At 36.4% G+C, this 13,680-nt stretch overlaps 1 protein-coding gene across 2 annotated transcripts; it reads right to left on the bottom strand.

The window, feature by feature from the left end:
• Positions 1-932: 932 nt before the first annotated feature.
• Positions 933-8,983, bottom strand: LOC133882846 (meiotic coiled-coil protein 2-like). 2 transcript variants are annotated; one of them, XM_062322066.1, is made up of 6 exons: positions 6,927-8,983; positions 6,683-6,845; positions 3,197-3,360; positions 1,923-2,181; positions 1,339-1,447; positions 933-1,182 (listed from the first exon to the last, which is right to left on the bottom strand). In XM_062322066.1, the coding sequence occupies exons 1-5, from the start codon at positions 8,522-8,524 to the stop codon at positions 1,340-1,342; spliced, it is 2,292 nt and encodes a 763-aa protein (XP_062178050.1). In that variant the 5' UTR covers positions 8,525-8,983; the 3' UTR covers positions 933-1,182; position 1,339. The 2 variants fall into 2 exon arrangements, with proteins under 2 accessions (XP_062178050.1, XP_062178049.1); XM_062322065.1 differs by having other exon boundaries at positions 933-1,447.
• Positions 8,984-13,680: the final 4,697 nt, after the last annotated feature.

Below are 13,680 nucleotides of genomic sequence, written 5' to 3'. Positions count from 1 at the left end.
TATTTAACCCTTTATTCATTTAAATGTCTGTTTGAGGAAATTTTATGGATTCTTCTAGCAAAGCTGACGGCGCTCAATTCGGCTTGTGCTGGATTTTGATTGGTTTAGCAGGTTTTATATGAGTTTCTTGAAGCACAGCTGCATTTTGATTTGTTAACAAGTTTGAATGAGCTTCTTGAAGAGCACAACCGCAAGAAGCCTGATCGGTAAAACAAGCAGATAGGAAGCAACGAGAGGAGCTTCACACCTCCATATAACAAGCAGGCAGTTGCACAAAGTTAAGCCAACTTCATATGAAAAAAAGAAAAAAGAAAAAAAAGAAAAAGAAAAAAAGAAAACAAGAAAGAAAGAGAGAGAGAGAGAGAGAGATAGAACTTCACTCAAGGGTACTGAATTATCGGCCTATTTGATTTAAGAGTATTGAATTTCAAAACATCTCAAGTTAGGAGTATCTTCAAAACGTCTCAATAATAAGTACTGAATTATCGGCCTATTTGATTTAAGAGTATTGAATTTCAAAACATCTCAAGTTAGGAGTATCTTCAAAACGTCTCAATAATAAGTACTTCATTAGGATTTGCTGTTAAATCTTGCTAAAATTTCCAAAATACCCCCCCTGTTTTGAAATTTGGATACCTTAGTTTGAGACATTTTGAAGTTCAGTATCCTTAGGTCAAATGAGAAATGCTAGAAATGCACCTCTCATCCCCCCTTTGTCTCCCCCTTTTTCTTAAAATCAATTTTTTTAAGGAAAAAGGGGGAGACAAAGGAGGGATGAGGGGTGCATTTGTAGCATGACTCTAGGTCAAATAGGCCGATAGTTCGGTACTCTTAGGTGAAGTTTTCCTAAAAGAAAATTAATTTGACTTTACTAATAGTAATAATATTGGGAAAGTGGAGGAATTTTCATGCATTCTCATGGATACACAATCTGAAAGGGAAAATTATTGAAAAAGCATCCGCATTATATTATTTGTACAGCAACAGCAACAGCAACCGAATCCTAAAATTCTATACACTGTACAATCAAATACAGTGAAAATTCCACAAGAAGCAGAGTGCTAATATCCATAACATAGATCAACAACACAACAGAAGAATACATGATATCCATAACTAAACTGGAAGCAAAATTGCATCTTCCCGACTCAGCGGAGCACATGGAGTGTATTTTATGCAGTCCTGAGAAGACAAACTCTTTGTCTGGTTACCAGCATCAGACTTTACAGTTCATATTTTCTATGTATATATATATGGCAATGATAGTGGAAGAGTTAACATGAAAGTAAGTAATTGTGTAGGACAACAGTAATTCAAACGGAGAAGATGAGAATTTACATCACTTCTTCGAAAACTTCTGAGAGCAAATCCTCTTAGAATATGGGCTGTTGCGCGAAATCGCTTTGTGGGACTCGATCGCTTCAACCAATAAATTGTGGATAGGACCCTAGTTTATAAGGAAAAATCACGACATTATTAAAGGATAAGATGACCAAATTCTTAGATATGGATACTAAGATTTCTAGAAACACCTTGCTTCTGATATACATGGCATGAAACAGAGTATTAGGACTCATGGATGAATAGGTCCAATTTTTAATGAAAAACTAGATGACATGACAATATTGAACTAATACTTTGACCCTTTTTAACGAGCTAATTGACTTCTTTTCTACCCTAGCAGAAAACAGTGTCGGAACCAGATTTGTTCCATAATAACCTATTCATCTCTCTTGTAACTTTTTTATGCCATCATCTCAGTGGGATATTTTATGCCATCATCTTAGTGGGATAGTTAAGTGTTTGCCACCAGGGGGAGGGGGGGGAGGGAGGTGGTGGTGGTGCGGGGGGGAACCATAACAGAATCTACTAGAAGAAATTAAAAAAAATATATGTTTATTACAGGGAGTTGATTCCCATACCTCAGAAATTCGAAGAGCCGTTTGAATAACATAGTTCGCATGTGGATCTTGAAGTAACTGTTCAAAATGAGGGACCGAGAGAAATTCATGAATGATTTTTGATCGGCTCTCATAGTGAAGTACATCAAGACATTTTTCAACCACATGGCTGCTGAACTTCTGTGATGAGAGGTGGACATAGTTCCCCTCAAATTGAGAGGTCAAAGTTGAGGTGGCAGAAGGGATTCTTAACTCCAAGATAAACTGAACAACATAATTTCTGCAAAAAAAAAAAAAGGAACACAGAACTGCACTCAGAAGAAAGGGTTGAACCAAAAAAAAAAAAAAAGCATCAAAACTTTGAAGAGTTAACATGTTGCACGGATCCACTTTACACCAAACCAATATCCTGTGATGAGAAAGTAATGAACAAATAATAAACCCAACATATTTGTCTCTTCTTTTCAACAAGCGTTCAGGAGCACAAGGTTCTAGCTCTAGATATGTTTCTCCTTCCAAGGAAAGGCCAGTAGTAGAAAAGGTGCTCTTTTAAAAATATGCAGCCAATAAACCAATGTAACATACAAGCTCAGCTTACTCACAAACACCCAACAGTGCAGCAGAAAAGATAGGGTTAGAAGAGGATAGAAAGAAATGTTGGTACGGGTGTTATAAACAATGTTATGAACCTTAAGCTCAGCTTTTCATTGAGCTTTACAGCTGTATTATCCCCCAAGTGCATGTCCACAAGGAGAGGTCAAAATCTACATAAATAGACCTTACAGTAATAAGTATTTGTTTCTCAAAAACATTTGCACAGTGATACGCCATTTTATTACAATGGCTCCACCAAGATGATGATGATGACCATTATTACAAATGAAATAGGGCTTGAATTGGAGTATTATAAAGAATCTATCGCGCAAACTTACTAGTAGACTATATTCTTTCAGTAATTGTACTAAAGCTCCGACATCACCGTTAGCTTAGTAGTAAACATGGGCTTATACACAAAAGGTCCTGGGTCTGAAAGCCAGACAGACATATCTTTCTAGTTTGCATGCCTGCCATTTTTCCAATTCACAGAAAGTTTGACCATCCAATGTGTACCTTAGATTCATCACGATTATCATGAATTTGAGATGGTTCAACTTGGGTAAAAATATCCAGTACTGAGAAAAACTTAAACGTGAAGCTTTGATTGAGTTGATAGTACAACAAAGTAATTTTTCTTGATATGATTGTCAGCAAAAATAGTAGCAAGTATTAAGAGTGGCTATTTTTCTATTGATTACCCATATGCATCTTGAGCAAGCAGAAGTCCATTAGCAGATATTTCTGCAATTAATTTTTCTTGATGCTCTCCAATCGAATGACTGATGCATCTTTGCAGAACACAACATCCATGTCGATGAGTTGCAATGTCAACACAATACTTCGCAGCAGCAACAAATATAAACTGCCAAACATAAATATTAAAGGAAAGTGTGAACTACATATGAAGAGAAAGTTAACGTATAAAAGGAAAGTGTGAACTACATATGATTCTAAACATTATATTATATTATTTTTCTATAAGTGGCAACAACTACAAGGAGAGGGAAAGAGGGGCGCGGGGGGGGGGGGGGGGGGGGGAAAGAGGGGCGCGGGGGGGTACGACTCTAAACACTAACAAGCTCATCTTAATGTTGATACTACTATGTGGCCTTCTAATGCTACTCTATTTTGAATTTTTTGTTTACAATCAAAGAACAAATGAAGGCCTTCTAATTCATGCATTCATAAGCAGTTAGAACACCAACTAAAATCAGAATAGAATCCTCAATCTTGGAGCAAATAGTCAATTACATTTGCTGATAAGCAGTAACCGTTTCTAATGCTACACTTAATAAAAAATTGTTCCGAGACTGAGGAACTAAGAAACTAAATTAGATTGCCTTTCAGGGCTGTTGAACTCCATCATTTCTTACATTGATACAAGCTCTTCATCACTTTATGTTGATACTACTATTTCCACAATCAAGTATCTGTCTGATACACAGGCAGTGCCCTTACTGTATGTTAAAATTAAAGAAGCTTCTTGAGTTATTTTAGGTAAAATTCATCAGGCAATGATTATGTGGCTTTAAACAAAGGTGTATATGACCCTGAAAGGCAATACCACTTCAACCAAATATCACACAGCTGATCATTGTGTCCCATTGATTGCTACAAAGAAATTGCAAACTTATCTTTTGTGTTTTGAGAGCTGATACACAGGGGACGGTTTCCCGTCCCCCACAAATCATTTTCCTTGTGCTTTTTAACATAAAATGGCAGCATCTAGTAAAATTTCTGGCCAAACTAACAAAAAATGAAAATTTGCATCCTTGTTTTCATGCAACAAATTGTCAACATTTTTTCTTCAATCATTGAAAATTTTTACTTTAATTGCAGTTCAGTTAATGTAAATATAAACTACTACTTGGAGACTTTGTCCCGAACCATTATCCTATATCAGGTGATCCCTCAAGGACCTCCTTGGTTTCAATGGCTAAATTTATGTCTACCTACTTCTCCTCCTATTATAGGCAACAGGATGCTTCACAAACGTCTCTGCATGAAGGACCATCTACCAGCCGCTGATTTTATCTTCTTAAAATGCAATATCTTTGTATTTTGGTTTACTTCACTTCTGCTTCAATGTGACCTCACAAGCTCAGCTTCAAATCTTGGCTTCATTAGTTTTTCAACTGGACTTTCTTTCAAGTCTAATAAAACTATGACCAGATACATTTACCAAAGCAACATTGAGATTTGTTTTTTGTTTTGCTATATTATAGAGAACCAAAACAATATTCCACAAAATTATTGAAACTTAATTCAGATTCTTCTAGATGTTGCAACCCCATGTGAACCTCCATGACATGCTCTTTTCATGATAAGTAAGTTGTTTTGACCAAAAAATGCACCTCAATAGCAATTAATGATATCATAATTTATCCTCAAATGGCATGTAGCTTGATAACCATATCATCAATAGCAGCAAGCAGAGATAAATTGGACATAGCAACCTACCCACTATATCAGTCAATCCAGCAACTAAGTACTTGCTGATTTTTGGTCTACAAATTTTGCTATACTCATTTACACTGCGAATGCTCTGTTTATAAATTTTTTATCTGGAATATCTGATAACAATAATAGCATCAAGCTTTATAAGAAAGAAAAAAGAAAAAAGGTGATAGAAGCCAAAAGGTAACGGCCTTGATGATTATTGAGACTAAGAAAACAATGGATAACATAGGAGAAAGACAAAATGCATGTGATTGTCCTGCATGCATAAATGGTACATACTACCAACCAATTTAATAATTGTTCCCAAACACTCCAAATGCCCTATTGGTTAACTTAATTTTTTTTCCCCAAGTTACTTTGAACTTAAAAGCATTTATGAGATGGCAATGTAGTGGATTATCATAAACTATTTAGACATAAACATGGTCATTTGGATCTGCTAACCTAGCCGAAATCTGATGATTTAAACATTTTGTATGTAAATGTAACAAAAGCAGAGGACCAGCAAGTCACTATCTTAGATTATGTAGACTGATGGACATTCTTTTCCACACAAATGACTTAACCCTGACATATGTTGTTATCTGTTCAATCTCGCATGAGAAGAAGAAACCAATTAGCACTACATTCACAGTTTAAATTTTACAACAGGGTAAAATTAAAAGCACATTTTTTTCATGCGACTCTAATTCAAAAGAACGTGCCTACACGTAAGCTCTATGAAACTTAAAAGGGGGAAGGATGAAAAATCATTTCATTCCAGGATTTTTCTTTTTCAGAAAACCCAGCCAAGATAGCAGTTCTCATAAGAATATTTGTTAAGAGATACAAGCAAACCTCATTTTGCGAATCACTTATTGGAGATTATTTGTAGAAAAGGTAAAATTGCATTCTCTTCCTTTGCTTAAGTAGAGGCTCTAGCATTTGTAGGGAATGCAGATGCTATCAATTATGTCAAGAGTGATGAATGTCACGAATGACGCGTTTCAGACAAACACCGATAGCTTGTTATATAAAGCGGAGGAAACTAATGAAGACTCATAAGATATTTTGCTTATACAGTATATTCTAACTAAACATCTGACAGGACTTCAGTTTTTAATTTGTTTGTCATTATGAAAAGTTTAGCATCAATATTCATTTATAAGAAATACAATAAGTTAATATATGAATCACAAAACTACTCCTTGATTCAGAAGAGGAATCAACACCAAAGCTTAAACCATTGAGAGAAGGATGTTTTGACCTATTAACCATCAGTAGAATGAGAATGAAATTTACAAGAAGAACTGAATATTAAATGCATAAAGTACCATTATCCACATCCATTCCAACAATAAAAACACGAGCTGATCCACACAATGCAATGGAAGAGATTCAAGGATATTGATTTTACAAAACAGTTATAATCGCAAAACGATGACATAAACATCATAAAAAGATGTCGTATGTATTTCTCAACCAAATTGATATGACAAAATTGGATGTTTATAGGGGGAAGAGAGTAAAGTAGATCTTATGGGAAGCAAGACAGAGGTTTAAAGAGGTACATGATGATTACTGATCATAAATCAATCCATAAGTTTATCAACAACTTTAAATATATGAGCCAATCGGGCATAAGAAAAGCATATTATAGATATCACCAAACACGGTAACATTGTGCAGATGTTTAGTATACTATTATATAAACTCAAGCACCTTAGGAAGATTAAATTCTTCACCTTGTTATCTTCAATGCCAAGGCATTGCAAGCAACGCTGGACCACATGATTTCCATTCAGGTCCTTGATGAGAGAAAGAAACCCTGGTTCAAGGGCTGTTATAACCAGTGAAATCTCATGCCTGGTTTTGAGAGTCTCTATCAGCTTCTGTACTACGCGAGTGCTGATAGAAGGAAAACAAACATTAAAATAGACATAAACAAAGTCAGATGAAAATGTAATATGTAATATGGTCATGACTTACCCATGAGTGTTTAAAGAGATTCTGACTAGCTGCCCTGGTTCTTCAGTTACCATGAGCAGGATCTGCTTTCTCTGTTCTTCATTACACACATCCAACAACTTCTGCATAAGGTAATTCCCAAATGGATTCACCATAAGTTCAACTACATGGCCGATGATCTCGTTAAATACTATCTGCACATCTTTTGGAGTACCCTCATCAAAAATCCTTTGCAAAAATCGACAACCATGCTGATCCTTTGCTAATAAATATATGTACCCTTGAGCTTCTGCCAATGAGTTAAAATTAGAAGGTAGAGAGAATGGGCAATGTATCCTAGTACTCCGAGCATTTTGACACATTCCTGCATTTTGGCGCCGACTATCTAGCTGTGACCTTTCTAGATGCTTACTTATGCCAATTTCATGTAAGGCACCCTTACTCTGACCCCTTGTACGATCGTTTCCCCAGTTGCTCGTATGATTTAAAGCCTCACCTTGAAGAATGAAGCTCTCCTCACCAGTAAGAGACTCAAGACCAGCTTGTGGAATTCTAAGGTTTGAAGCTGTCCTAGTCCTCCCATTGGATGCCTGCAGGCCAAACGGTAGTATGCTTTCAACACTCAAATGAGGCCTTGGGTTAGTCAATCGAGGAGAATTGAGCAGATTAGGTAGACCTCTTTCTTCATCCCAATTCATCCCATCTTGTTTTGCATAGTATAAAGACTCAGCCATTGGAAGTCCATTCAAAGAAGTGAGACTCGACAATGGACTCCCTCTAAAGTGATAATTACCTATCTGCTCCTTTGTTTTCTGCACTGGAAAATTCATCGAGCTATTGCAGTAATTGAACTGAGGACAAAAATTATCAGGCTGTCTGGGTAACAATCTTGGCCCCAATGAATTGCCCAATTTATATTCCTGCTGCCATCCTGACAATGCTGAACTCATCTGACCATCAAAACTCATAGCGTTCAATGGAACAGGGGATTGAAATCCCACATAATCAGAGGTATAGTCCCCATGTTTATCAATATTGATTTGGTTACTCCCACTGAAAGAACAATCACGATACAGAAGTCTATCCTGGTCTACCGATAAACCTCTCAAATTAGAAAAATCCTCTTGTCCATTGCCAATATACACTTTACTAAGGTTTCTACACAGACTCATTTCATCAATCAAACTCTCATTGGTCTTCTTCCTAACAGATGAGTCGGGTATTTTAGAATCCAACCATAGTACATCTGGGTAATGGAAACTTCCACAAGGCATGTAGGGTTTGAGCCCTTCCAATGGAGGTGGGGTAGGTGATCCATTGTCAGAAAAAGTATTCCCACCAGAGCACAAGGTTGAGGAAGAGCCATCTGAATGCAAAGACAACCCACTAACCGGAGAGGAGGCATATGCATACTTACAATGACATGACCGGTCATCATCATACATACCATACATGTTATGAATTGTCGGACTTATACAAGACCCATTCCCATGGTCGACATGATGAGTAGTATTATGTTGTTGATGCAGGTGATGATGATGATGATGATGATGGATATTGTGTGAAGTTGCATGAGGGATCTCATCCAACAGCATTTCAAGCTCCTCATCATTCTTCATGTTTTCTCAACTCTTCCCAATATCAAACAAACAACAACAACAACGAACAAACAAACAACAACAACAACAAAGGCACAATCAACACAGAATGAGACCACACACCTATCAAACCCTTCAATCCCCAGAATCAGAAATCCCACATCAGATATTGATTCGTATCGGCTAAGCAACAAATACCCAGAAGAGATTACCACTTTTTATCGTCTGGGTTTCGCTCAGAAATTGCAATGAAGGTGGTTTTTGATGAATGATGTCAGAGAAATTCAATCGCATTTCATTCCAATAAAAATCATCTCATTTGGGTTTTGGATTTTCAATAGAGGAGTTGGTGAAGCATGCAAAGATTGAAGGATTACATACGATTACTGAGGGACCGTAGATATACACTGCCTGTACGGTCTCTCACGCCATTAAAGCTGGAGAGCAAGAGACGCTATATAAGCTCTAAATAGAGAAATATATAAACACAAACAGAGCAAAGAGACACATACACACTATAGTGCGAGTCTTCACACTGTATTTAAAGCGTTCACTTTTTTACTTTTCCACAATATTTTTATTTCAAAATCATGAAGCTGACACTCTTTGAGGATGCGTGTATTCCACGCTCGAAAGTGACAGTGGGACCCACACTGCTCATCCCCCGCAAGCCCGCAATGAACCTTTCTCATTTGAAGCGTGAGTGCTTTTACTATGCTCGAGGGCTCTTAGCTTTAGGTGGGTAATTTCTTTTTTACGCGGCGCGTGGGGAAAAATTATTTACTAAATGAATATTAAATTTGGGAAGATTTTTTCTTTGATTTTTCTGTTATTCATATCGATGAGTCTCAAACAACCCATTCCAATTCCTCCCCTCTCCTCTCCTCTCTCTCATAACGGATTATCAAATATTTTTTTTTATTTTTTTTAAATGACGAAATTGCCCTTACTTTGAGACCCATGCCATTACCAGTAGATTACCTTACCTTAATTAAATTAAAGTGGTTGAATCACTTTTTGGAGGTCTTTAATAATTACAATAAATCAAACCCTAACACCAAATTAGCTCGTCGAAGATATATTGTAATTTTTTCTTAAACTTACGAGGATAATATGGATAAAAATTACGAGTATTTATAGGTGAGTCATCTATACAAGTAAGTGCAACATGAGTCAATCGACTGCATGTTGGAGTTTCCATAGACGCCTGATCGATGATACCAAACTTTTGCTAAAGCAACTATAAACTGTGCTAATAGGACATGTTAAACGTTCTGCTAATACAGCAGCTCATTTGATGGCGAAAATGGCTATATCTCAATTGATCGATTGTGCTTGGTTGGGAGTTTGTCCTCCTCCTCATATTCAATCTTCTAGGGGTGTTCAAACGGAGCGGTTATAACCGCTTTAAAACCGCTAACCGCTTATAACCGCTAACCGCTTATAACCGCTAACCGCTAACCGCTATAACCGCTAACCGCTTTTAAAAGCGGTTATAAATAACCGCTAACCGCCTAGGCGGAGGCGGTTAGCGGTTATAGGGTTTTAAAAGCGGTTATAAATAACCGCTAACCGCTTATATATATATATATATTAAAAAAAAAAAAAAAAAAAAAAAAAAAAAACTGACATGAGCCTAAAGGGGCGTCGTTTTGGGCATTCAGCAATGCCCAAAACGACGCCGTTTTGATAATATATATAAACAATCTCATCTCAGATGTTTTAGGTTTAGGTCTCCCCATTCCATTTTCATTTTTGTCGCCGCCCCCTCGTCTGCCCAGTGCCCATCTCGTCTCAGCCGAGTCAGCCGTAAGTCCCCCCTCTCATCTCTGCCGATCTCGTCTCAGCCGCCTTGTCGCCGCACCCTTGTCTGCCCAGTGCCCATCACGTCTCAGCCGTAAGTCGTCTCTGCCCTCTCATCTCTGCCGATCTCGTGTATATATATATATATGTCTATTGATTGTGAAATCCACGTGTTTGACATAATACATATCCCAATTTGAGACCCATACTTGTGCACGTTCCCTTTTCTGATCATTCAAAAATATGGGTGGTGTTGTTGTGCTTTTATTTATTTATTTATTTATTTTCTTTTATATATATATATTTATAGGCAAATAAGAGAAGAAAAGATTTTCTCTCAAAAAAAAAAAAAAATGAAGAAGAAAAGAAGATGAACGATCAAGCTCAGATCAAAGAACCAGTTTAATGCATGGGAGGATAGAGCGGAAGAAGAGAGGATGGAAATGCTACTGGTGAAATCAATGATGAAGATAGTCTACTACTTCTATGATTCTAAAGTTTTTTTTTTTACTCAGATTATATCTTTGCTTTGTAAATGAGAAAACGAATTAATATCAATGATGATGGGGAGGATGTTCCAATTTAGGGAGTGATATTTATTACGAAATGCTTTAATCACTTTTAAGGAGTTACCTTTGATGATTAAATTGTTGAAACTATGAGAAGATATAAATTTTTTTTATTGTTAATTAAAAGAATAGCCTTGCAGGGATATCCGGTGATTATTTGCAGTCAAAAGATGTATTAAAGAAAATTAGGGTGGAAAGACAAAATGGCCCAAAACCGGCCCAAAACTGGTATAAAAAGTAGCCCAAAACTGATTTTAACCCGGCCCAAAACCGGTCTAAACCCGGCCCAAAACCAGAATTTGAAAGCGGTTTCAAACCGCCGGTTATAACCGCTAACCGGCGGTTATAAAAATAACCGCCTCCGCCTAGGCGGTTAGCGGTTGCGGTTGGTAAAAAAAAATAACCGCTAGGCGGTTAGCGGTTAGCGGTTTTAGCCAATAACCGCCGGTTATAACCGCTTGTACACCCCTACAATCTTCTGTAATGACTGATCAAGTCTCATCTATTATGAATTAATGAGAACTACACAATATTTATCTAAAAAAAAAAAATAAGCACAATTTTTCTTATATCCATTTCTTATCCTTTGTCACTATCCTTTAGTTTGATAGTATTTTTTTTTCAAAATAAAATAAAATAAAAGAGGTTTGATGTTAAATTCCTAGTTATTAAATTAAAAAAATGGCTTATTTTTAGCAGTAGACCATCATTGCCATTGAGCCACTTAGCTTAGGTTTTAAGTTATGACATAGTCCTCTTTTGGAAAAATAATGGATATTCACAACATATTTTTTAAAATATTATTTGAAATTGACAATTTAATGCATTAGAAAAGAAATCATTCAAAAATAGCATTATCAGTCTTCTTTTTTCCAAAAAGGGACCATCATCTTCTCTCGGAAGGAACTAGGAAGTAACCATGAAAGTTCCATAAGAAAATGCAGCATTTAATATACACTTATCTTCTTCTTCTTCTCTTTCTTTCTTTTTTTTTTTTTTCAAAATTGTAAGCTCGTTCGGCAACGCGTTTTAGGGTAGTTTTTTCACTTTTAAGCCAAAAAGTAGAAGCGTTAACGTCTGTAATTCATTATGTTGTCCATCTACTGTACATTTCCATACCGTTTCTTTGCAAATTTAATGGTTGATTTGCAAAAAGAATGGATCGCATATGGACAACAGAATAATAAATAACATACCTCTTAGCAAATAACACAAAACACTCAAAATTCTTTTCACATTTACGTTACATTACAAAAAAAAAAAAAAAAAAAAAAAAAATTTCTAAAATATATATTGGTGTATCTTTTACGCCAATATCTTGATTAAACGCGTTTTGGGGTTAGATCATGGCTAAGAACTTTAGTTATATTCGAATTATTCTCCTAGTTGATTTGAATGGGCAATTCCATATAGGGCAATGGACTTGTTAGACTATGGAATGGACCTCATCTAGTCCAAAAATGAAGGTGACTAGTGGCAGAAAAAGAAGACCAAAGCAACAAAATAATGAAAACAAACAAAATAAAATGATAGAAAAGTTTTCAAAATTTCTTGCTGCCCAAGTTGAGGATATGTTAGGCATTTTTGTACATTTGAAGAGTAAATAAAGTCCATAAAAGTTATAAGAGGCCCATAAATGCATGAGACGGGAAGAAGTGGGCAAAGAAGAGAACCGTTTCATACGGTTCCTTAGCCGGAAAGCCAGAAAGCAGTTGGGTCCCACAGGTTGATTCGCATAACCGGTCCATGCCTCCGTATCTTGCTGCCAATGACTGCTTGACGCGTGGATGCCTATGCAACTCCTCAATCGAACCTACGTATTCGAATCCACTGCAATTCTTAGAAGACAAATTGCCGTGTAGCAATTGTTACAATCTACGCCGTCGCTTTATATCAACGGTTCAATCCACTGCAATTCTTAGAAGATAAATTGCTGTGGTAGCAATTGTTACAATCTACACCGTCGCTTTATATCAACAGTTCAAAAATACCACGTCATCAATCCGCTTAAAAAAAATCCTTAAAAACTCACAATTTTTTTATTTTTTAAGTTAGATATCATTTTTTTCATCTTTCTACTTTTGAAAATCGTCATTGGATCTGTAGGGTTGATATGAGGGATTGAAATGAACTCCATAGATTCAATTGTAACTTTCAAAAGTGAGAGGATAAGAAAAGAACGGAAAAAGGAAAATGGTCATTCTTCTCTGTGCAGTCGCTCGTTCAGCTCCATCTCTTTTCTTCCGCAAGCGCCTTGCCTCCCTTGGCCGCCGTCGTAGTAGCTTTTGTTTTTAATTATTTGAACTTTCACAGCATACTCCCTCACGCATTCTAATAAAACTCTTTATTGAGTCTCACAAATTCAATGGTAAATTTGAAACATTGTTGTATGGAATAATGTCCGACATGTCCCTACTTAAAAAATAAATAAATAAAATCAGAAGTTCATGTGTTTGTGTATATAACATATCTGGTGATCTTATGGGCATTTTTATTTTTATTTTTATTTTCCAGATCTATACGCAATGCTATGCGTTTCGGTTGCGTGGGTTTATGGATTGATCATGATTTGGGAAGAAATTGGCTATGGGTTTCGTTTTTGTGGGTTTATGAGTAGGCTGAATCTGCAAGAATTTGTGGCATAATCATTGCTTAGTGGGCAGAGGTAATTAAGAGGACTAAATCCAGAATTGTAGCATAATCATTGCCAGCCAAAATACAGTAGAATTTAATATATTCTCAGTTTTCTTCTGTTTTATCTTGTTAACCATGTGCATATCCACCGTACGTGTGCCTTAATTTTCA

The sequence above is a fragment of the Alnus glutinosa genome, chromosome 11 (assembly GCF_958979055.1).
Source record: "Alnus glutinosa chromosome 11, dhAlnGlut1.1, whole genome shotgun sequence".
In the NCBI taxonomy this organism is placed as follows: domain Eukaryota; kingdom Viridiplantae; phylum Streptophyta; class Magnoliopsida; order Fagales; family Betulaceae; genus Alnus; species Alnus glutinosa.
This window is presented reverse-complemented; position numbering and strand designations above follow the sequence as displayed.

Bases quoted from the DNA above. Each gene is read 5' to 3' on its own strand.
- LOC133882846 (XM_062322065.1), bottom strand. From the start codon at position 8,524: ATGAAGAATGATGAGGAGCTTGAAATGCTGTTGGATGAGATCCCTCAT. The intron at 6,846-6,926 runs GTAAGTCATGAC...TCCTTCTATCAG, and splicing joins ATCTCTTTAAACACTCATGG to CACTCGCGTAGTACAGAAGC. The intron at 2,182-3,196 runs GTAATCAATAGA...TTTTTTTTGCAG, and splicing joins CTTGCTCAAGATGCATATGG to AAATTATGTTGTTCAGTTTA.